The sequence below is a fragment of the Temnothorax longispinosus genome, chromosome 10, assembly GCF_030848805.1.
Source record: "Temnothorax longispinosus isolate EJ_2023e chromosome 10, Tlon_JGU_v1, whole genome shotgun sequence".
NCBI lineage: Eukaryota > Metazoa > Arthropoda > Insecta > Hymenoptera > Formicidae > Temnothorax > Temnothorax longispinosus.
The window spans coordinates 11,694,588-11,719,547 of record NC_092367.1 but is presented as its reverse complement, the minus strand read 5'-3'; the positions used below and the strand labels follow the sequence as shown (position 1 = coordinate 11,719,547).

Sequence of the window (24,960 nt, the reverse complement as noted above, 5' to 3'; positions counted from 1 at the left end):
GGCGCGGGCCCGACGTGATCCCGCCGGGCTAGAGGATCGTCACTGTCGTGTTGGCGTGGCGAGGGACGACATCCCGAGAAGACCGGCAGCCGAGCTTGCAGAATTTGTAAGGCCACTACTCGAGTACCTCGTAACTCACGTTTGAGTACACGTAAGATCGTTCTGACGGCCGGGGCACTTCCGAGAGCCGCGTAGAGTTGCGGGAAGCATGCTTAGAGAATCGCGTACTGTGTCGCGAAGTATTTTGTAGCATCGCGTTTGTGCGGATGAGTATTATCGAGTAAAGAATTATTGAATGGGATACTGACGGAGGGCCCGGCCAACAGAGTAATGTGGGATCGCCCTGCCCGAAAAATAGTACGCGGCCGACAGTCACCGTGTGATTCGTTCGTTGTAGTTTTCGTCGTGTCTTCGTGTTTCGTGTAATCGCGTTTTGTGTAACCATGGTGCGTAATGTAGCGAGGTGTCCTTCGCGCCAAGGTGGACTGTATTGTTGCAGAACGGGGGAGTAATGTTCGCGCAATCACGTCCCGGGGCGTGAGGCACCGGTCTTTGGGGCTTTTCGCGGGAGGCCCGCGTCTAGCCATTTTGGGACCATTTGCGAGACGTCGCGGATGGTCATTTCGGGACTACCAGCTGAGAACGATCGGCAGTTGGGAAGTCATTGCGCGTAGGTATTGTGTCTTGCGTTCGTGTAATCGCGTATTGTGTATTGCGGTCGTGTAACTGCGTCTTATAAGTTGCGTCCTTAGGTTAATTTCCGCGTTATTGTATCTAATAGTTCCCGCGTTCCGCAGAAAAATATCTGAGAGAAAAATTGTAAGTCGCCGATTCATTTAAAGAAACCTGCCGATTTATTTTGAAGTAATTTCTCAAATTGTTATTCGCCGATTCAGTCCGAAACAACTTGCTGATTTATTCTCACGTAATCTTTTCTGTCAAATACATTATTTTTGTATTATTGTTATTTGCGTGTGTTACTGTGCTACGTTCCCTCTCCTCCTCCGACCGCGATTACCCGAAGAAACTCACACCTGAGAGAATAGCGATCTTGTGGATCGTGGTGCGAGGAATCGCACCTGGCGCCCAATATTTCGAGGAATTTAGTCGAGCTACCATCTGGGTTTCTGAGAGTCTTGTCGCGATTGATTTTTCGTAAGATAATTAGTGAACAAAGCGACTGCGCGCTCCTTCACGGCCGGCGAGACCGTGAGGACATCGTCGTGGTCGTCGCATAGTTAACTTCTTTATATACACTATCGTTCATTAATTTCAATATACCCCTATATTTGTTAATTTCTCTGTAAAGGATGAACATGATACATATGTTTTGTACAGAAATGAATAGATTTGCTGTTATAAACACTTGCAGCATTGTATTTTTATATATTATTTATATAAAAATGCGATGCATGCAAGTGAAATGTTTATAACAGCTAGTGCATTCATTTCTGTGCAAAACACGTATCATGATGTTCATCCTTTACAGAGAAATCAACGAATCTTTTGCATATTGAAATTATTGAGCGGTAGTGTATATAAAGAAGTTAACTAATATATAAATTTAAATATATTTGCAATATAATAAATATTTTTATAATATACAGGGTGTCCGAAAAATCGCCTACTCCACTTCGGGAGGTGATTCAGGACCCAAAAACAAGCAAAAAAGTTCATACAAACATAGGTCCGGAAATGAGCCGTTTCCGAGTTATAGCCACTTTTATGTTCAAAAATTGTAAATTTTTATTTTCAATTTTTTTTTATTACAATTACCAAATTCTCTCAAGTTTCTGTCTACATTTCGAAAAGACGCTATTCCCGGTACATCTCGATTTGGAAAAGACTGGATGTATAATCTTCTTGCCTCGGCAGCATTACTTTGAGCAAGACCATACATAAGATGCATATCAGCTAATTCATTAAAACTTAAACGATCCATTGATGAATACGGAAAGATTAGATACAACCTAAAAGTAAGGTGTTGTTAAATAATAATTTGAAACTTATTGGCTACGTTTACACCCAGCGACCTGATCGCGGCCTGATCTATATTGTGACCCGAAGTAGGTCTAGTCATCATTCGTTTACACCGAAAGAAACCTAAAAATTGACGGGATCGTATTTGGGATCGCCCTGAATTGCAGCGAATTCGAACAAGCAAATGAAGCTTTTAGGTCATTTTAGGACGCGTCGCGCTTGATCGCGCGTTTACATCGCAAATGATAACGGCCGATTTCAGGTCGGGTCACTAAAATACGCGGCCTGATCTGAAGCCAGATCCGGTCGTCTATCAACTGTTTACAGCAGGCGGGCTAAATAATTTAGGTCGAATTTGAGGTACAGGCCGCGGCCTAATTTCAGGGTGTAAACGTAGCCATTGAAAAGCCGTGATTTACTTACTGATTTTGAATAGGCGTGAAAACAACTGATTTCAAGTAGCCGTGAAAACAACTGATTTTGAATAACCGTGAAAACAACTGATTTTGAATAGCCGTGAAAACAACTGATTTCAAGTAGCCCAGCAAACGAAAAAAGATTGAAAAGAATTAAAACGGGATTGCCAGGAATTCAATTAAGGACTTTCCGAATTCCATTCTGTCCAAAAAAGGGATTGAAATAGTTTCAATAACATGGAATTCCTTATTTTGGAAAGAATTTGTCTTTTTTGAATCCCATCCAATTCCGACACAAAAATATTATACCACTGAATGCCAGGTTAGGGATTGGAAAGTTTCGTGATGAATTCCATTGAATACCATTGATTCCGTTAACGAAAATGAATACCACTGAATGCCAGGTTAGGGATTGGAAAGTTTCGTGATGAATTCCAATGAATACCATTGATTCCGTTAACGAAATGAATACCATTGAATGCCAAACTAGGAATTAAAAATTTCCGTATTGAATTCCATTGAATTCCGTCTGATCTGACAATAAAATGAATACCATTGAATGCCAGGATAGGGATTGAAAAGTGTCCGTGTTGAACTCTATGGTGGTACGCGCCACCAATAGTACACGCCCGCGCGGTATCTGCATTACCGGCAGTTCGCGTCGACGCCGTTAGGCGTCGCATCGCCGGGGCATCTTCTCGAGTTCAAAGTTTCGTCTCGACCGCTATGTAAAGGGACCCCCTACGGGGCCTGACAAATCTTATAAATCTCATTTTCGGGCTAATTGCCCGTCGGCAGTAGTGCGTGTAATGCCCTTAGGCATACACAAAAGCTCACCGACGAACAAAACAGCGCTTGGTCGCCCAACGGAGGCGCGAGACGTTTCCTAAACCATCTAATGCCATGCAATTCCATAACCTTTACGGATTCCATAGGATTGGATGGAATTGAAAATTTCTTTTTTGGATTCCATGGGATTGGACCATCTTATTTCAAATCCCATCTAATTTCATTTAATTCCGCCAAAAAAGGGATTCAAAGGTATTAAAAATTTTTAATATCTTTTAATCCTTTAGCGTTTGCTGGGAGCCGTAAAAACAACTGATTTCTTTTAAAAATAATGTAATCGTTACAAATATTGAAAAATTGAAAAAAAAATAAAAAAATTAAAATTAAAAAAATTAAAAATATTTTAAAATAAAAATTTTTAATTTAAGAAATAATTAAGAAAGAGGGATGCCAAGCGGATTCTAAATTACGATTTTTGAACATAAAAGTGGCTATAACTCGGAAACGGCTCATTTCCGGACCTATGTTTGTATGAACTTTTTTGCTTGTTTTTGGGTCCCGAATCACCTCCCGAAGTGGAGTAGGCGATTTTTCGGACACCCTGTATAATACCTTTTTCTATATTGTTTCTTCTCTTCTCCTTCTTTCTTCGTTTCTATCTCTATATCTTTCTCTCGTCTTTTAGCCTTGTGTCCACGGTACTAGAAATCGATCCGATTTCTCCGTCCGAGATCTCGGACAGAAATATTTACACTATGATACATATAGATGGTGTTGTAAATGCAAGTAACCCTAGAAAGAAGACCTTCATGTATTCTAACCTATATGGTTCTATTGTGGAATGACATATTCAGTGATGAATCGAACTCAGTGCTAAGAAATTAAAAAAAAAGAAGAAGATTCAATGATATCGCGATAATTGTAAATTCCGACAAGTTAACTGTACGTTGAACTACTACGCTGGAGGCTCCCTTTTGGAATTTGCCAGCGTTAAAGGTAAAATTCCTTAAATATTTTAGTTTTAATTAAATTTTATTTTTTATTTTAATTAAATATTAATATTACACGAATTTCATGCAATCATTCATTACTCTTCAATAATTTATTAATTTCGAATTCAACTGTCCACATTTGCATTTACGTAGATAGATTGAGCATCCGTGTCTAATAGATATGTCTCCCCATCAATTTGATATGTCAAAGTCCCACCGTCAGGAAAATAATCTTTTAAGACACTTTTCTTCAAAGTATTATTTGTCACATATATATTCATACATTTCTCACCGTATCTAATTTTAATTTTCCTTGATTGTACAGAATCCATCTATAGAAATAATAATAAGCACGTTATAATTAAGTTGATATTTAAATTACAGTAATTTTCAGTATACATTTCATTATTTTAAAATAGCAATAAGTCAGAATAATTTTATATATGTACAACTATTTCTAATACATTAAAATACAAAAAAGAAAGGATTATCCTAAGTAGAACAGAAAGTCATGATAATGTCAAAGTGACGTCAAAGTGATGAAAATATGACTACAAAATTCACCTTTTATCATAATTTAATCATTTTTTGGGCATCATTTGAGGTCACTTTGACATTTTATGACTTTCTATTCTACGTGGGATATATTGTGTACAATTTCGTTTTAACCTAAAAAGTTAACCTTAACCTTAACTTTAAAAAACTTTGTATTTAATTCAATTAATTACCCTAAAATTTTTAAATTTCAAGATCTTTGTTGAATTAACAAATTTATCCATCAAAAAATGTAAAGATCTACTCAAAATGTAATTTAAAAATATTTACCTTAATCTCGAAAAGGAACGGCACCCAGGGTTCCGTTCCTCCTGGAATACACAGTGCCGTTCCTTAGGACAAAAACTTCCTATAATACGAGGTGCCAACGTTATGGCGTATAGGCGCTTCCGTACACACCAGTGCTGGAGCACGTCAATATCTCCGGGAACGCCTTGTCCGTACTTCATCCCTTAACGTTCCGACACCTAACGAACTTATACGAGCTTGACGTCGGTTTGAATCGTATGCTGGAAGTGGTCCCTGGTCTACCGAAGGACATCGAACATCTTCACATGCCCAAGAACCGTATTGTCGCGTTGCCAACGGTATCCTCTCAGGATCTAGCTCTACCTGGCTCTACCTGCCCTACGATCATTGGATTTAAGCTCGAACGGGATCGAGAGAATTCCGCCTGGCGCCCTGGCTGACTTGCCGAATTTGAGAAAATTGAATCTAGGCTATAACGCTTTGAGACTCCTGGACGACGGCGTTTTCGACGGATTCACGGGTTTGGAGCAGCTAGACTTGAGGTGCAGCCGGCTGGTCACGTTGCACGGACGAAGCTTCCGACTTCTGAAATCGTTGATGGACGTGAATTTTCAGGGCAATCGAGTGGAGGTTCTGCGACCTGATATTTTTCAAGAGAATACGAGACTTGACTTGAGTAGAAATAATCTCGCACAAATTCCTCACGCCACCTTCGCCAACACCAGGTAAGAAATTCAACAATTTTAATAATACAATGTTAAAATAATAATATATATCATTATAATAAAATATATTTGCAGTTTATTTCTAAACGTGATGTTTATAGTATATGATAATTCTTGCTCTCACATACATATATTCAAATCACGTAGAAATCATGTTAAATTCACATAAAAAATATTGAAATGCATCATTTTCAGTTTATTTCAATTTTTAATTACCAAAATTTATTTAGTATATCACGTTTATAATAATAGGAGTAATTTTCCCCTTTGTATGTTTATTTTGCGGTCTCGTATTATAGTGGAAAAGTAGTTTCACTCGTTGTTACTTGGTTGCATCACTCTTACTTGGTACCTAGAAAGTTCTTCGTGCACACGCTAATATCTCTTTCTCGTCGTTGTGTAGCATCGGCCTGGCGTGTCGACTAATTTGACAGTAATTTAACTGGATTTTATACGCGATTTTATTTAATCTCGCCCATCAAGTTTAACTTGATCACATCGATCAAATGTTAATGTGTCAATGAAATTATATGATCTTTGTCAATTTATTAAATACCATGAAAAAGCGTTTTACATTGAAATAAAAAATAAATAAATATATTTTTCAATAATTTATTTTGATTAAAATTGTTTAATTTATATTATGAATATTTTTAAACGCAATAATTTAATACATAATTACATATTTTGAATTTTCAGAGATTCTTGATTATAAACGCTAATAAAAAAAAAAACTTATTAAGTTTATAAAAATTTTTTAACTATATCTTTAAAATTAAAAAAGTTAATCACAATTGCTATAATAGCTGAAGCTATACAAAAAAAGACAATCGAAGAAAATAGTATAAAAGAGAAACGAAGAAAGCGTCGTAAAATATGGACACGTAAATGGATACTCAGAAGAAGTCATAATTTACGAGGCACAATTAATTTAGCCCATCTAGAATTGAGAAGCGAAGATACTGATTATTTTCAAAGATTTTTCCGAATGAGACACGATTTATTTGATCAACTTGTGGAACTAGTAGCACCCTATATACAGCGTCAAAACACTAACATGAGAGAATGTATATCTCCTAAAGAACGTTTATCACTAACTCTGAGGTTTTTGGCTACTGGTGAAAATTATAAGAGTTTAGAGTACTCGACAAGGATACCAGCATGTTCAATTTCTCGGATAATTCCAGAGACATGTCGTGTCATATACGAAGTTCTTCGAAACGATTACTTGCGGGTAAATAAGAATTTACAATTAATTATAACACATAATGAATTATTCGAAATGCTGATTATTAAATAATGTATTAAATAATTTTTACAGGTACCAACTACAAATGCTGAATGGGAACAGATTGCAAATAATTATTTTGAAATATGGAACGTTCCAAACTGTATTGGTTCTATAGACGGTCGTCACATAGAATTTAAAGTACCACTTCAAGATGGTTCGTTGTATCACAACTACAAGGGTACAAATAGTATCGTTCTTTTAGCATTAGTCAATGCCAATTATCAATTCACATATGTCAATGTCGGTGTTAATGGTAGGGTAAGTGATGGTGGAGTGTTTCGTGACAGCGACTTAGCACAATTTTTAAATGATCCACGAAATCCACTTGATGTGCCTGGAGATAAACCATTACCTGATATGAATGAACCCATTCTTTATGTTATTTTAGCTGACGCAGCTTTTCCATTGCAAAATCATATACTAAAACCTTATACAACACGAAATTTATCTCATGATGAGCGAATATACAACTACAGATTAAGTAGAGGTAGAAGAATCGTTGAAAATGCCTTCGGCATTTTAGCAAATAGATTTCGCGTTCTTTTAACACAAATATATTTACCAGTTGAAACTGTGCAAAATATTACCCTTGCATATTGTGCTTTACATAACTATCTTAGTAAAGAAAATGGTGCTTATTTACATGGAGCTGTAGATGTTGAAAATATAGAAAATCGAACTGTAATACATGCTACATGGAGAAATAATAATGCGCAATTACGCAATTTAGAAATTATAAATGCAATATGCCTAATAGAAATGTAATCCATATTCGCGATATTTTTAAAGAATATTTCAATACCGTAGGAAAAGTTGAATAGCAAGAATTTATGATTTAACTTTCACACTTTTATTAAATTTTTTTGTCACAACTTCAATTATGAATGGTTGTTCTGTTAATTCTTGATATGAATTGCAAAAAAAAATTTTTTTTGGTATGTAAAATATGTATATGTATTAGTTCTTTTATTAATTATATAATCTTATGTAATTAAATATAATTATACTTTCATGTTATTTTATTATAAATAAGTATTGGATTATAACAATTACGTATACTGTAGTTTGTAAATATGAAAGTGTATGTATTTTAATAAACATGTATTTATAACAAAATTTATTTATTACAGTTATAAAATATACATAGTTATAAACTAGAAATAAACTACAAATTTATCTATGTTACCCTTTTATTTTTTTGGTATATAAAATATGTATATACAACTGACTGAATATAGGCATTATTTTTTTAAGTATTACTTACATAGCTACCAACGCATTCAGTTGATCTGTCTTTTCAGTTGATCTGATTACAAAAAACATATTATTACCGTCGCAAAGGTAAGATTTAAAAACTGAGAAAAAAATTATATTCTTAATTAAAGCTCAAAGATTATCAACTAAAGAACATATAATATCTCTTAATGAAATAATTATACTTTTGCACTAATGATGCATAATATTATAAAAATATATAATGAAAAATTCACAGCTCAATATCAGGTAAATCAATTTCTTTTATCAGCAGGAACAAAAATAAAATTCTTAATTAAAGCTCAAAGATTATCAACTAAATAAAGAAAATATAATATCTTTTAATGAAAAATTACACTTTTGCACTAATGATGCATAATATTATAAAAATGGGAGGGCTCCAGTTGCCTACAAAACGATTGCCTACAGGTTCGATTGCACACACTTATTGCACACAATCCCGATAGCACACATTTCAAATTGCCTACAGAGCGATTGCCTACAGGCATTATTGCGCACATATTTCTTTGTCTACACGATCATATTGCGCACAGCGCATTGCACACACGACCGTATTGCACACAGCGCATTGCGCACACGACTGTATTGCACACAGCGCATTGCACACACGACCGTATTGCACACAGCGCATTGCACACATGGCTGTTATTGCACACACGACCGTATTGCACACAGTGCATTGTAAAAACGGCTGTATTGCATACAGCGTATTGCACGCAGCGCATTGCACACATGGCTGTATTGCACACAGCGCATTGCACACACGACTGTATTGCTCACAGCGCATTGCACACACGACCGTATTGCACACAGCGCATTGCACACATGGCTGTTATTGCACACACGACCGTATTGCACACAGCGCATTGCGCACACGACCATATTGTACACACGGCCGTATTACACACACGGCCGTATTGCACACACGGTTGTATTGCACACACGGCCATGTTGCACACACGACCGTATTGCACACACGGCCGTGTTGCACACACGACCGTATTGCACACACGGCCGTGTTGCACACACGGCCGTGTTGCACACACGACCGTATTGCACACACGGCCGTGTTGCACACACGGCCGTATTACCGATTTCAATGACCTTGATATATGTTGTCAAGGTCATGACCCCGAATGACCTTCAGAAGGTTTTAGCCGTCGCCCGTTATTCGTTAAAAAGTTATTAACAAAAAAAGTTTGGAAAATACGTAGGTTAGATGACGCGCTTCAAAAGTATTTAACTGTTTAAAGCGCGTCATCTAACCCATGTGGCATCTCGCATATTAACTTTCCACGCATGAAAAGTTCACGCATACACTTTCCACGCGAACCGAGGTTTACGCACACCCCCCCCTGCTTTCGGAGGAGGTGCGGTAGCCCCAAAATAGTTCACGCATACACTTTTTACGCGAACCAAAGTTCACGCACACCCCCCCCTGCTTTCGGGCCGGTGAACCTCGGTTCGCGTGAAAAGTGTATGCGTGAACTATTTCGGGGCTACCGCACCTCCCCCGAAAGCACGGGGGGGGGGGGGTGTGCGTGAACCTCGGTTCGCGTGGAAAGTGTATGCGTGAACTATTTCGGGACTACCGCACCTTTCCCGAAAGCACGGGGGGGGTGTGCGTGAACCTCGGTTCGCGTGAAAAGTGTATGCGTGAACTATTTCGGGGCTACCGCACCTCCCCCGAAAGCAGGGGAGGGTTTGCGTGAACCTCGGTTCGCGTGGAAAGTGTATGCATGAACTATTTCGGGACTACCGCACCTCCCCCAAAAGCACGGGGGAAGTGTGCGTGAACCTCGGTTCGCGTGGAAAGTGTATGCGTGAACTATTTCGGGACTACCGCACCTCCCCCGAAAGCACGGGGGGGGTGTGCGTGAACCTCGGTTCGCGTGGAAAGTGTATGCGTGAACTATTTCGGGACTACCGCACCTCCCCCGAAAGCACGGGGGGGGTGTGCGTGAACCTCGGTTCGCGTGGAAAGTGTATGCGTGAACTATTTCGGGACTACCGCACCTCCCCCGAAAGCACGGGGGGGGGTGTGCGTGAACCTCGGTTCGCGTGGAAAGTATACGGTCGTGTGTGCAATACGGTCGTGTGTGCAATACGGCCGTGTGTGCAATACAGCCGTGTGTGCAATACGGCTGTGTGTGCAACACGGTCGTGTGTGCAATACGGCCGTGTGTGTAATACGGCCGTGTGTGCAATATGGTCGCGTGCGCAATGCGCTGTGTGCAATACGGTCGTGTGTGCAATAACAGCCATGTGTGCAATGCGCTGTGTGCAATACGGTCGTGTGTGCAATGTGCTGTGAGCAATACAGTCGTGTGTGCAATAACAGCCATGTGTGCAATGCGCTGTGTGCAATACGGTCGTGTGTGCAATGCGCTGTGTGCAATACGGTCGTGTGCGCAATGCGCTGTGTGCAATACGGTCGTGTGTGCAATGCGCTGTGCGCAATATGATCGTGTAGACAAAGAAATATGTGCGCAATAATGCCTGTAGGCAATCGCTCTGTAGGCAATTTGAAATGTGTGCTATCGGGATTGTGTGCAATGGGTGTGTGCAAACGAACCTGTAGGCAATCGTTTTGTATGCAAACGGGACCCTCCCTATAAAAATATATAATGAAAAATTCACAGCTCAATATTAAGTAAATCAATTTCTTTTATCAGCAGAAACAAAAATAAAATTTTAAATTTTAAAAGTTAATGAACAAAATATATTTACCGGAACAAAAATAAAATTTTAAATTAAAAGTTAATGAACGAAATTTACCGGAACAAAAATAAAATTCGTAATTAAAAGTTAATGAACGAAATTTACCGACTACAATCTAATAAAAAATCTGAGATACATAAATGTATATTAAACATACCGGCACAAAATCGTTTATTCTATCTCTCTATTAATCATCATCAGCCACTTTCTGGCTGTTATGCTAAAGTTAATAAACTATAGGGTAGACCGGGGCACGTTGTCACACATTTTTCTCAATATTTTTTGTATTTTTTACTTTCAATATTTAAGAGTACTTTGATATGCCAAAATTTCGAGTAAACCCTCAGCTTCAATTGGACAGTATCGAATTTTGTGTGATTGTTACTCTACAGTTGTTACATAACAATAAATAACGACAGGTCGCTTGTGACAACCTGCCCCGTGACCGGGGCACGTTGTCACATCAAATGTAATTGCATGCAAAATGTAATCCAAACTGTATACAACGTAAATATCAATATATTATAGTGCGCTGCAATGTAAAAAAGTAAAATCCTTCACAGAAACATTTATTTTATTTCAAAAAAGTACAAAAAGCACGAAGTTTTTGTCTTAATCTAAATAGGCAAGAATTCCACTCGAATGCGCAACTTATTGATAAACATTTTTTCTTTTATAATCATGTCGGTGATTAAACATAAAATATTTTTATTCGTTATCGTCATCCGAAGATTCGCAATAGATTCCCATCAAATTCGTGACAACGTGCCCCGAGGGCATTTTTTTACTTCAAACAGCCTCATGTCCGACACGTTTGAGATATTCGTAAGGTTAGGTACTGCACGCGGTAGGTAAAAGTACATACTTTAAGATAATATAAAGGTCTATTCTGAAAAAACATAAGCTTCATGTCCAGTACGTTGAATATTAGACAATAAAATTTTACTTACGGTCGCAAAAAACTTTCAAGTTGATTTTACGTCAACACGGCTGGCGCAATCTCAAGACTGTAAACACACCAAAGATGGGCATACACTAACACGTTTTGGGAATGACGGGTGCTGCCCTCCGGTTATTAGTTTTTTAAATAAAGCCAAAGTGACAACGTGCCCCGCGTGACAACGTGCCCCGGTCTACCCTATATTAATCATCATCAATTAGGTTCATAATTTCTCTCTGTATTCGTTTCAGTTTCTTTGGGTCTGAAATTTTACGCAATTCACTTTCTACGTACAAAATCCAGTGTTTTATACCATCTTCTGCTCTTTCATTTTCTGATATGGACTGAATCGATTTGGAAGTTATTGACCAAAAATTATTTGCTTCACTTGTACAAATTTCATTTGAAACTGCAAGTTTTCTTTTTTTTTAGATATTGATGTAGCACTGCTGGTGAACTCGAATTACTAGTTGTTGGCTGTGATTGAATATTTGGACAGGTGTTTTCTGCAAAATAAAATAAGTATAATAACATATTAAATATATTAAATAAACAATTATATTAAATTATACAAATTATTTTTAATACCTGCGTTATTATCTGTTGTTTTTAAAACATTATGAATATCAAGAAGTTGTAAATCTTCAGTCTCATTCTCATTTAAATTACATTGTAATAATTCTGACTGAGAGTTCGAAACCTATAAATTGTCATAATTTTTATACCTATTTAGTATATTTTTGTAAAATTATATTAAATTATATTTACTCACTGTTATAGAAGATTCTCCTTTTCTTTGAGCAATGTACGTGAGGATTCAGGAAACTCATGTCTTCAAACAACCACCAAGTTGGTTTATATATATCATCAACTAATGCGCCACTTGACTTGGACTGTTTTATTTTATTTTATTGATCTAAAAATATTGCGATCTTAAATTAATTTTTTTTTCGCAATTTTAGTTGTTAATGGTTGTCCTGTTAGTTCTTGATATTGATTACAAATTGTTTGTAAAGCTTTATCTCGTTTCATACGATTATGATATTCAACAGATTTCGTGACATATAAACAAGGATGTTGTTGATACAACATCAATAAAATTTTTACTTTCTCCTTATCTATATAATTTTCCATTATCCAAAGTATAGTTTTCTGTAAATTTGTTTATATTATTTTATCTTATGCTATTTTATATATTATATTATCTATTTTATATTTTATATTATTTTCTTGAAAAATAATGTATGCATATGCTAGATTAAAATATACTGTTTTTAAAATCTAATTTAATCTGCATTTAACTCTCAGCCTGGGTAGCGATCATGTAACTTTTTCCCTAGAGCGGAAACGTGAAAAGTGAAAAATTTCATGTAACTATTTCTTTCTATTGGTATTGAATAGAAAGAGATAAACTTTTCACTTTTCACGTTCCGTCCTAGGGGAAAAGATACATGATCGATCCCCTGAATATATACATCTACAACGTCCAAATTTAACCTTGCAACCGCACGCGCCGTGTCGATCAACCGACGCGGACGTTGCCGGTGGTGCTGCATACCACGGTCTTACATACAGGTCTGGAGACTACCGCTAATTCTAGTGGTGGGGGCATGGTCGCTTATCGAAGATGCATTTAGTTTCTAGCATAGCCACTACTCGTCGCTGTCATCGAAGTCCGCAGATGAACGTAACCCGAAAACTCGTATAGCTGAAGCTAGCAGCGGGCGCTAACAGCAAAACGTCTCGCGGGAAGGAGACGTTGAAATGTCATGTGGGTTCCTCGGGGGGCTACGAACGTATCGTAGGCTAATTATTATCGGCCACTGGGCTTTTTTGAGATATAATTAATTAATAAAGACTAAATATATCTATATATATATTTTTTAACAATATTCAAACAATTTTTTCATTGATTTGATATAACAATGTTTTAATTAATTGTTATTGATTATTCGATAAATAACTGTAGAATAGCAAAGAGCGATTTTCTCCAAATTTTTAGGGGATCACGTTCTTGTGATAACAAAACAATTTTTAGCAAGTATTTGCGACAAGACGGCGGTTTTCCTTAATTATTATTAATTTTTTATTAATAATTTATTCTGCAGCGATCGATAGCAAAAAGCAATTTTCTCCAAATTTTTAGGGAATCACGTTCTTGTAATAACAAAATAATTGAACAAGCATTTGCGACAAGACGCGGTTTCCCTTAATTGTTATTAATTTTTTATTAACAATTTATTCTGTAGCGGTCTTTAAATTATTTGGTGAGAATCGCTCTTTGTTAAAGACCGCTAGAGAATAAATTGTTAATAAAAAATTAATAACAATTAAGAGAAACCGTCTTGTCGCAAATACTTGCTAAATTATTTTGTTATTACAAGAACGTAATTCCCTAAAAATTTGAAGAGAATCGCTCTTTGCTGTCGACCACTAGAGAATAAGTTGTTAATAAAAAATTAATAATAATTAAGGGAAACCGCGTCTTGTCGCAAATACTTACTGAATCGTTTTGTTGTCACAAGAACGTGATTCCCTAAAAATTTGAAGAAAATCACTCTTTACTATATTCTACAGTTATTTATCGAATAATTAATAACAATTAAAACATATTTTTATATCAAATCGATTTCAAAAACAGTTTAAATATTGTTAAAAAAAATATATAGACATATTTAATCTTTATTAATTAATTATATCTCAAAAAAGCTCAGTGGCCGATAATAATTAGCTATACCCACAAAAATAAAAGAAAAATGATGAAAATAAACATATAAAAAGATATTTCTATTTGTTCTTAATTTTCAGAATAAAAACTAGTATTTATTTTATATATCTACATAATTCATTAATTTATAGTCTTAAATTATTTAAAGCATTATTATTTATCACATTGCTTTGTGAAAGGATTAAAAAAAAACTTAAGGGCACGGAGATTCGAACCCATAATGTCGAGACTACGAAGTTGACACAAAACCACTCCGCCAAATTTCATATGACAGATATCCCTCCCGGCCTCCGGCGTCCCTCGCCACAACGTGAACATCGATCACAACGACTCTAGTGGCTATTAGAGAACTTAAAAACAACTTCATTAAGCGACCTACCCCCACCACTGAAGTTTCCAGACCTGTATGTAAGACCGTGCTGCATACAGCGGCGCGGGACGAGCAGGACGAGCCCTCTGACGAGTTCCTGAGCCCATCTTCAGGGGAGGAAACCTCCGGGGACGAGGGGACATCCCCGCTAGAAATTAAGTTGCGCGAGCGCTCCGAGGACGGAGTTGCAGAGGGAGCCAAAACCCCTTTTCTTTTTCTTTTGTTTTACCATTCAATTACAAATGTATTTTGTTGTTCTCGTTTCTTTGACCGTAGAGTCACATTGATCAAATTTATCCGTCCGGCGCAAGTAGTATTAAGTTATGCGACAGCGGTCGCCGAGCGGCGTAGAAGTTAAGTCCTTTCCTCCCGATCCACATCATTTGGTTTTCTTTTCGGCATGACGATGCCCGGCCCGACTGGGAGTAGAATTTTATTTTGTTTTTGAGTATGTGCGTGGATCGCGGTAACGCACACATTAGCTTAAGGGCTCAGTCACAATGAGAAAAATAAGGAATAAGATAAAGGAATAAGGAATAAGGCATGTTGCATCTCACTTTAATGTACGTGTACTGAAGTGAGATGCGACATTCCTTTATTCCTTATTCCTTTATCTTATTCCTTATTTTTCTCATTGTGACTGAGCCTTAAACAGTCGAGTCACACACAATCTTCAAAACGCGGACACCAAGTGCCCGAACTACGCGGGCCGCGCGGATAATAATCATTGTGCCGACTCACGAGGTCCCCAAAAAGGGGGCATCCGCGAAAGCGCCGCGATCCGAACACCCGGACATGGAGTTCGCGCGACAACCCGCAAACGGACGTCATCCTCTGGAAAAGGCCGAAGGTGCGTACTGGGGGAGACCAGGTAGACCCTGGGAACCGATCGCGGGCGAAATCCGAGCACCCGGACATGTAGTCCGGACGACAACCCGCGAAGTCGTGAACCGGACGTCGTCTCGGGAAAAGGCCGAAGGTGCGTACTGGGGCAGACCAGGTAGACCCCGGGAACCGATCGCGGGCAAAATCCGAGCACCCGGACATGTAGTTCGGACGACAATCCGCGAATTCGTGAACCGGACGTCGGTTCGAAAAGGCCGAAGGTGCGTTCTCAGTGATACCTGGTACACCCGAGGAACGAGTCGCGGTCAAGATCCGATCATCCGGACGGTGGGTTACCACGACGGTCGTGGAGACCGCGGACTTAGACATCGGCTACGAGAACTAAGTCCGGAATATCGTCGGTAGGGACCGTGGGAACAAGCACCAGGGTCGCCGCCATCGGCGGACATGGCAAAAGCGACCTAGACGTCGTCTCCGAGAAGTCGACCCGGAATCGGCATTAGGGACGTAGGAGAGGACGTGCGCACGGGTCGGCGCCCTCAAAAGTCGAAATTTCAAGGTGTTGAAAAACCACTACCCGGGAGCCGATTAAGCGTATCGCAAATAGTGTACTGGCGGCGGAAATTTCTATCGGGAACATCTGGCGCGCACCTGGCGAGCCAGAACTCGTAAACACCTATTGTATCTATGTAGCGTGGAAAATTACCGCGAGGAGAAAGCGGCCGAGACCCCATGGTAGGGGTAAAACGGAGGTAGGGAGCCCGAGAGAGGAATATTTCTCGAGGCAGTCTCTCGTGGGCGCTCATACAGGTAGCAACCTTCTCGCGCGTATATCTCGGCGTGTCGCAGTAACTATCGCAAATACGTACCGGATTACGATTATAAGCCTACCACAGTGTCCGAAACAAACGGGAACGCCCGCACATAGCGTTACATGACGCCGATACGAAAGGCGTACGGTTTTCCGCGTACCGAAAACGGGAATTCGCACTTTGCGAGACGTGCGACCGCCATCTTTCGCGGCATCAGTAATTGTGAACCACCACCATTGTGAAACGATAGTTAACAATAAATGAAATAATTATTTGTGAAAATATATACGAAGATAACGCTTACTTACCCTCAACTTACCCAAACAAGCGGCTGTCGTCCATCTTGTGTGTTAGCGGTGACCGGGGTCAAAGGTCATCATCGGTTCTGCATCGGAGGAAGTCTTATAGCGAATTCGGACGCTTGCACTAGTGCACACTGAGTGCGCACTAAGGCTTGTTCTTAATCAATTGTTATATTTACAGATCATCTTAAATACTTATTAGTCTGTAAAATGATTTGTACAATATCCATATAGATATTACAGATTGTTTTATTGGCTAAAAAGTTTTTAAATGTGTATTTAAGGCTCCTGGGTAGTCACCGCGGCCATATTGGATTCTGCCTATCGAAGCGAGGAAAACACCCAATTTTGTTGTGCATGCCATTTTCAAATAAAAAGACATTTCAATAAAACATCACTATAGATCGTTTCAGAACACTTCCAAAATTGGCCGAAAACTACTCTTTTCCCTCGACAATAAACAAACAGCCATAAAACGAAGCCTAAAGGTGCGATTTCATGGGCGTCAGTTGTCGCGCGTCAAGACGATTTTGTGACGTCATGTTGTTTCTGCGTCGACGCTGAGAAGTTCAGATTTCCCAACCTCTAGCGTCAACTGACATCTCGACGCGAGTTCCAAAAATTGACGCATGAAAACCTTTTTCATTGCGCGTCAGAATATCGGCGTCATTATACTAATCTAACTTACCCGAACTTGATTTCGAGCGTCAACTGACGCCCATGAAAAAGCACCTTAAACATACGGGAAAAACAGCCGTTTAACGACTATCGAAAGGAGGTGAAAACGTTCTTTCCGCGTGCAAATCTTACTTTTCGGCCAATTTTACGACTTTCACGAATACGTTAAACGTTAGAGCACAAGCACAGAGCAAATAATAAAAAAATAGCATGCACAACAAAATAGGTTGTCAACATGTCACAAGACAGAATTCTCCATTGGAGAGAGTGAGAGGAGAGAGTGGCGTCGCCACCGTCAACGCAGAGTTCTCGGCTCAGGGACCAGGAGCCTTAAGCGACTTTAAATATAAGAATTAGATTATAAACAAGCCTTAATGCGCACTCAGTGTGCACTAGTGCAAGCGCCCAAATTCGCTAATAGATGAGGTACCCGTGGCGGAAACCTGAAAAGAAACGGCATTAATTACAGTTATCACGACAATTCTCATACTTACCTTTGTCGCGACATCTTGTGAACGCGGTGATCCTGGGCGGCGGTGAGCAGCGTTGATCCATGACATCGGCGGCGAAGATGAAGTACCCGTAGACGAAACCTGAAAATAAAAGAGAATTAGTTACGTTGACTTACCTTATAATGCTGGGACTTACCCGATCAAGCGGTTGTCGTGTCATCTGTCGTGTCATCTTGGTTCCACGAGTGAGGCAGGCGGATGATAGATAGCGGAGGCTCGAGGCAGAGCAACACAGAGGAGGCACCCGTGGCGGGAATCTGAAAGGAGAAAGGGTTAAAGAAATATTAACGTGTATATACCTGATTAAGCGGTTGTCGCGGTAACCGGTGTCCCTGACTGGCCGACCAAGGCCATACCTAGCGGTATCTTGAGCACAGGTATCCTGACGAGGCACCCGTGGCGGGATCTGAAAATAAAATTGTTTAAACAAATTGTTCAACTTTAGTGTCGTTTGCATTACGAATACCTACCTTCTCGGTAGTTTAAGGTTAAAGCGAGTGGCGACCGATGACTTATAGGACAAAATCGCGTACCCCGTAACCCGATTACATATCGTTCGGTTACAACCTAACCTAACATATACAATAAATATAATATAAATCCTTATATTTGCATGTAATAAAAAAACCGTTAGACATTTGAAATGTTGTTAAATGAAATGCTACATAAAATATTAAATTATAATTAAATACACTATTTTTATCCAACTAAAATGACATGAATTAAAATAGACAAATGTTTCATGAATGTTTTCAGATTTTTTAAAATACTTTAAGATAAAAATAGTGTCGGAATCATTATGTATTTAGAAATATGTTTAGGCTTATTAAGTATAATGCAATAAACTACTTATAAAAATCTATCTCATTATTAATTTACTCTAATAATTATTTATATTACTTAATATTTGTTTATATTTAATAATTTTTTTACCAAAACAAATTTCTTTTTTTCTTGAATATTTATTCTTCTTATCTTTGAATATTTCTTTTTGTAATCGTATTTTTTGACAAAATTAGTTCCGTTTTATCAAATGTGATCAAGCATATACTAATGACGTTTTGGCGACAATAAAGGTTATGTTCCGATATTCACTGCCAGTACTGCAAATCTATAGGGTCTAGCTACAGAAAAATTTTTTCGTCCGATATTTTCATTTGAGATTTATATCCAAGTTGCTTGTGTCCACGATCCAAGTTCTAATAACTTTTTCTTGGAACGAGATCTCGAACCGATTTCTAGTACCGTGGACACAAAGCTATTTTTTTGTCCGATATTTTCATTTGAGATTTGTATCCAAGTTGCTATGTCCACGATCCACGATTCGAGTTCTAGTAACTTTTTCTCGGTCTGAGATCTCGGAGCGATTTCTAGTATCGTGGACACAAGGCTTATATTGGGTGTTTACGATAATGGTTATCCGAGTAATTTCCCCTAGGACCGAAATATATGATAAGCACAGCCATCTACTACCATCATGATTCGTGACAACTCAATGGTGTCTGTCTGTGTTTGAAACGTACAAGCTCGCGCAGGAGCCTGAGCTCAAGAATTATAGAAAAGGGAACGATACTTTTCTTGTTGTTATGTCGGTAAAGAGATTGTGTATTTCCATGGCAGTTATGTTATAATCAATGAATATATCGTAATAAATGTTATACAGAGAACACATAGCATAAATACAAAATAAGATAATGTTGAATTATCAATGCATAATCCTTTCTCATGTGTCACTACAAGAAGTTAATCTCTCATCATAAATGATTGTAAGAACTCAGATTTCCGTTATTTGTATCTCTATCAGAGAAAAACAATCAAGTGATTTCAATCCTTAAATCTGTTTGAAGAAAGGATCATACAAGTTAAACATATTATTCAAAACACATTACATAAATATAGCAAGAATATACAAAGCATAAATAAATTGAAGTACTGTGTCAACTAGTAATTTGTCGATAATAATTCTTAGATGTATACATATATCTCACTTAACGAGTAAGCAAATGAACATATGCAAAGTAAAGCATTCGAGAGAATGTTTAGGCTTATTTAAATATTGTGTGAGATTCTATAACTTCAATATAATGCACTTTCTTTCTATTAATTGATACAGTAACTTCCGCAGTCAATCCAGTTATATAAGTATTTTAAGTGAGTAGTATACATAATTCGATAAATGAAGAGCGAACTCAATTAAATGATAATTAACTTTTCGTATGTAATACGGTGTTTCGTAAACGTTAATAGCTGGCAAATAGCCACGGGTTGAATCGCAATATTTGTTAAGATAATATCGACCATGCGTGAATATCCGAATCACGCGTGCATCGATAACGTAAGTTAAATTACTACACATCGAGAATCAATGACTTTATTCGCGGGTTGCAACCATTCAAAATGACTTTAAGTTCGACTGAGCTCAGACCGATAATTAATTCCGGAATATTTAGGCAGCAATATAGCCTTTCTGCGAGGATGTAATCCGTCGCCCCGTGAGTTATGCGAGGATGCTGTCCATCGCCCCGTGCTTTCTCGAACTCTGTACTCAGACGATCGCATTTTATGATGACCTTGCGTTCATCATAATCCGCTTGAGAGTTGCCGATCAATCTCGTAAGTGATCTCTGAGTTACACGAGTTTGATATGTTACCTGAAAGCATCCGCCGTTGTTATCTCTGGATAGGATGGTCATTGACCAAAACCGTGAGGGCCTGTGCAAAGGGCTAAGATGGCCTCGTCGCAATGGCTAAGTTCGTCCTTCATTCAGTCGTATCTAGCGAGGTACTTTTAATTGCCTCTGAGCAGGGCTGCAATGCCTCCTCTGATATTACGGAGACGTCCTCGTGATCTGTCTCAGACTCAATAGTCTGGCGGATTTCAATCGCGTAGCAATTAAACGAATATACGACGCCGATGTAAATGAACGCGACTGTACGCCTCGCTAGCCGGAAGACGAATACCTTCCCGGCGGGCTTCACGTCCATCCCGACACGTACACGCTTGCGTAGTATCGTCGGTCCGTGCCTTTTTCCGGCGCTGGGGCGCAACGTGGTCGTCGCAGCGCTCGCTCAACACTTAACGCTAAAGATAACTAGGGAACTGTAACACCGATGCTATCTATGAGCATTCCACCGAATCGCCACTTATAAATTCACTATGCTCACAGATGTCTACACCTACACAATCTCTTCACGCTTTTTATTGCCCGTTTCTAACAGTCTGGTATAGCCAAATCAACGGGCATCACGGGCGAGTTGCGAGTTCTGTGAGCAGTTTTGTAGCAGGGGTAAATCTGAAGAATAGTGGCCTCCTCACCGATTTCGTTCAACTTGGGCTTAATCGACGCGTTTTTGCACGAAACGACCGAATCTGGCAGAAAAAAGTGTCGCTCTGCCCCGCGAAGCGAGATATTAACGGTTAAAGTTGACAGGAATCAGGTTATGATTCCTGTCATACCGACGACATGTAGCAACCAAGAAGACTAGAGACCAGGAGACCGAACTCCAGTGGTGGGGGTGAGTCAAAATGTGGTCCGGCGCTGTTCGCAGTATGGTCGCCGGCCAATTCATGAACTACGCTACGTGCTGGATAAGTTCGAATCTTTACGTCGTTTGTTCTCTAGTCTTCTTGTTTGTTGCAAACCGTTTAAAACAAAGTGAAATCATGTCTAAAGTGTGTTGCATTGTGAATTGTGAGAGTAAATGTCCCAATTTGAATTCGAATAAAAGGACGCTATTTGGATTTCCGAAGGTAAGTGTATTTGATTGAAATAAAAATGAATAACAATCATTTTCTCAAGAACATACAATCAGTTTGATTTTTTCACTTTTCAGGATTCTCATGAAAATCAAATCTGGATAGATAAGATTTCTCCGTTTTTGAGTAAGGGAAACGCTACTCGAAAATATTTACGTATTTGCGATAAACATTTCAAGGACAACGATGTTGAGCGGACTTTTCGAACTGTCTTGAAAGATGGAACAATAAACGAAATACCACGTGAAAAATTTAAATTGAATCAAGGTAGTGTACCATGTATTTTCGATGTACATCAAGATAATTTTGAAGAAGAGTCCATGGATGCAGGAGACGAAAGTTTATGTGTAAGTTGAAAATCGTTATAAATTATGCTTTGAAAATATATTTGAGATATTCTCTACAAAAAACTCACCAACGGCTATTTAAAGTTCCCGTCGGACGCTTTATTCAAGCTCTTGATCGCTATTGAAAGAGCAATTCTCAAGACAATTGGTGCCGAGGAGCTGAATTGTTATTCTTTCCAGCGCATAGCAGAGAATATCCTCCTCGAGAGTTTCCCGTTCATTGGATGTCAAGAACATAAGGGAGCGTTGACAAAACGGGTGATTCATTATTATACATTAAGCAGAGCACATATTCTCAGTAAAACTTACAATAAAATATATGATGAGAAGAAAGTGGAGATGCAAAAACATCGAAAACAATCGAAACTTGGTGGAAAATCTGCAAAAAAATAAAAACGAGTGTTCGATAAAAAAAGACTGAATAAAAGTTATGTTATTAAAGTTATAATATATATTTAAAGTTATGTAAAAATATAAGGAGATAAATATAAAGGAAAAACCATAATTTTATTTAAAAAAAATTACATTGCATTTTACACATCCAATATCAATAAACATTTTTATGTACAATTTAGCTGTTCCGAGGAAGCTATTATCAATTTCATTACAAAAATTTATATGCTTTGAAAAACCAAGAGTTTATCAATACAATTCAAACTTTCAACAATATCTCTCACTGATTCTGGCTCAGGTATTAGCCACAGCCACTTTATATGGTTTTGTTTAAAATATATCTCTCCGTTCATGTTCGAATCAATGATCATATTTAATTTTATAGTATAATCATTCTCTGCTTTAGCAAATATTATGCGGTGATCTTGCACAACAAATCCCCAACTTTCATGTGGCAACTGAATGAGTTTTGCATTCTTTCGTAGATATTGAAATAGACAATTTTTGCATGTCTTTGCAATCCTGTAGTCGCCGTGTATTTCGCAACCTGCTTTTACGAATCTTTCCTCAATTTCTTCTCGATATTCGCCCATGGTTGCATCAATTACTTTTCCAGACTCAGTGCCCTATGCAAAAAAATTCAATTAATTATATTTCACAACACAGAATATCGTATTTTTTTTATCACTTGTTTTATCCAAAAAAAGTTTCCTATGTGAACTTTGTCGTTCCTAAGTATCATATATTATTTATTAATACTTACGACATCAAAATTAAATTCAGTGTTTACATCTGCCAAGATGCCAAGCTGATGTTCTTGGTTATGTTGCACGAAGCTCTTGCACCATCTTGCACCGGAAATCCAGCACGCCGTAGTTCATGAATTGGCCGGCGACCATACTGCGAACAGCGCCGGACCACATTTTGACTCACCCCCACCACTGAAATTTTAAGGAGTTCGGTCTCCTGGTCTCTAGTCTTCTTGGTAGCAACACTGAACGTGCCCTGCGGCCATATGCGCATGCTCAGTGGTCGCACGCGCATGTAAAACTGCGCCAATTTTAAATGAATCAATCGTGTAGAATAACCAAGCATCTCGATTCAAGCAGTTAGGTCTCACGCTGGGAGTTTCATTAGTTTAATTATGCGTGGGAAGCACACACACACACACGGGGGGTGCGAGGGGGGCCATCGGCCCCCCCTTCCCCGCACCCACCCCGTCGGTAGGCAGCGTGAACCTTGCTTTACAACATAAAGTACATGTTATGCTAAGTTATGCTAAGTTGTAAAACGAAATTATAAAGTACATGCATGGGGGGGGGGTGCAGGGGAGAAAAGCCTTCCTGTTCACGTGCGCTCACGCATGTAAGCCCCCTTGCACCCCTCCATGCATGTGCTTTATAATTTCGCATTGCTCCATGTACAATTTGCTTAATCCTTTGCCATTTCTGCTCCACCGAACTACATACTTATCCTTTTTCTTTATATAACTCCTCTGTCGTTTCTTTATACTTCTGAATAGCATCCTTATCCCACTGGACCACTAGTTTTTCCTCTTCTTCTTTTCTTGCTTCTCCTTCCTCATCTTTCTCTTGTCCCCTTCCTTCCTCTATTTCCGCTTCCAGAATTAACGGCATATAATCTGAGTCCACTCTGTCATCTATCCTAAATTTTACAATTTTCTCGTGCGTATTTTCACTTACCACCACATAATCTATTACTGTACTACCTCTAGCTCCTACATAGGTGTATTCGGCTTCCCAATCTCCTTCCGTCATTCCATTTAGTATATACCATCCTTTCTTTTGTACCCATTCTACAAAATTCCTTCCTCCGTTACTAATTATCTTATCTTTACTTTTCCTTTCCAAATCCATCTCCTCTATGTCCAAACTTCCTAACTCTCCTATACTTATATTAAAATCACCACCTATTATAATACTTCCCCCCTCCTCGTCCTCCAATAACCTATTCATCCTTTCCTCTAACTCTCTCCATCCCCCCGAGTTGTACACCGAAATAATTCTACAACTTTCTTTCTCTCCTACTATTTCTGATACCACTACATCCCCCTCTTCCTCTTTAATTAATCTACTACCTATTTTCCCCCAACCTCTCTTTTTGCCTATTACTATAAACCTCCCCTTGCTCTTCCTCTTCTTTTTACTTTCCTAGCATAGCTGCATGCCCATTCGTGCGTCTTTGGTAGCCTGTTTTTAATCCTCTCCCATCCCTCTTTTTCCAGCCACGTTTCACATAAACTAACGAAGTCAAACTTCCCT

At 38.6% G+C, this 24,960-nt stretch overlaps 1 protein-coding gene and 2 long non-coding RNA genes across 5 annotated transcripts in view; 2 read left to right on the top strand and 1 right to left on the bottom strand.

Annotated features, from left to right (window-relative positions):
* Positions 1-23,830, bottom strand: part of LOC139820711 (uncharacterized) — a 122,422-nt gene extending 98,592 nt beyond the window's left edge. Inside the window, exons 1-3 of one of the 3 annotated variants that reach the window (XR_011734093.1) lie at positions 23,442-23,663; positions 22,811-23,304; positions 22,354-22,664 (exon numbers count right to left, since the gene is read on the bottom strand). This is a non-coding gene — a long non-coding RNA (uncharacterized lncRNA). Of the gene's footprint in view, positions 1-22,353; positions 22,665-22,773; positions 23,305-23,441 lie in introns of those variants that run through there. The other 2 variants (XR_011734091.1, XR_011734092.1) reach the window with 2 other exon arrangements.
* On the top strand, positions 4,504-7,867 carry LOC139820629 (putative nuclease HARBI1). The gene is made up of 3 exons (XM_071791036.1): positions 4,504-5,706; positions 6,406-6,940; positions 7,028-7,867. The coding sequence occupies exons 2-3, from the start codon at positions 6,695-6,697 to the stop codon at positions 7,760-7,762; spliced, it is 981 nt and encodes a 326-aa protein (XP_071647137.1). The 5' UTR covers positions 4,504-5,706; positions 6,406-6,694; the 3' UTR covers positions 7,763-7,867.
* Positions 21,469-22,957, top strand: LOC139820712 (uncharacterized). The gene is made up of 3 exons (XR_011734094.1): positions 21,469-21,932; positions 22,016-22,285; positions 22,466-22,957. It is a non-coding gene; the product is annotated as an uncharacterized lncRNA (long non-coding RNA).
* Positions 23,831-24,960: the final 1,130 nt, after the last annotated feature.

Bases quoted from the DNA above. Each gene is read 5' to 3' on its own strand.
- LOC139820629 (XM_071791036.1), top strand. From the start codon at position 6,695: ATGAGACACGATTTATTTGATCAACTTGTGGAACTAGTAGCACCCTAT. The intron at 6,941-7,027 runs GTAAATAAGAAT...TAATTTTTACAG, and splicing joins TTCGAAACGATTACTTGCGG to GTACCAACTACAAATGCTGA.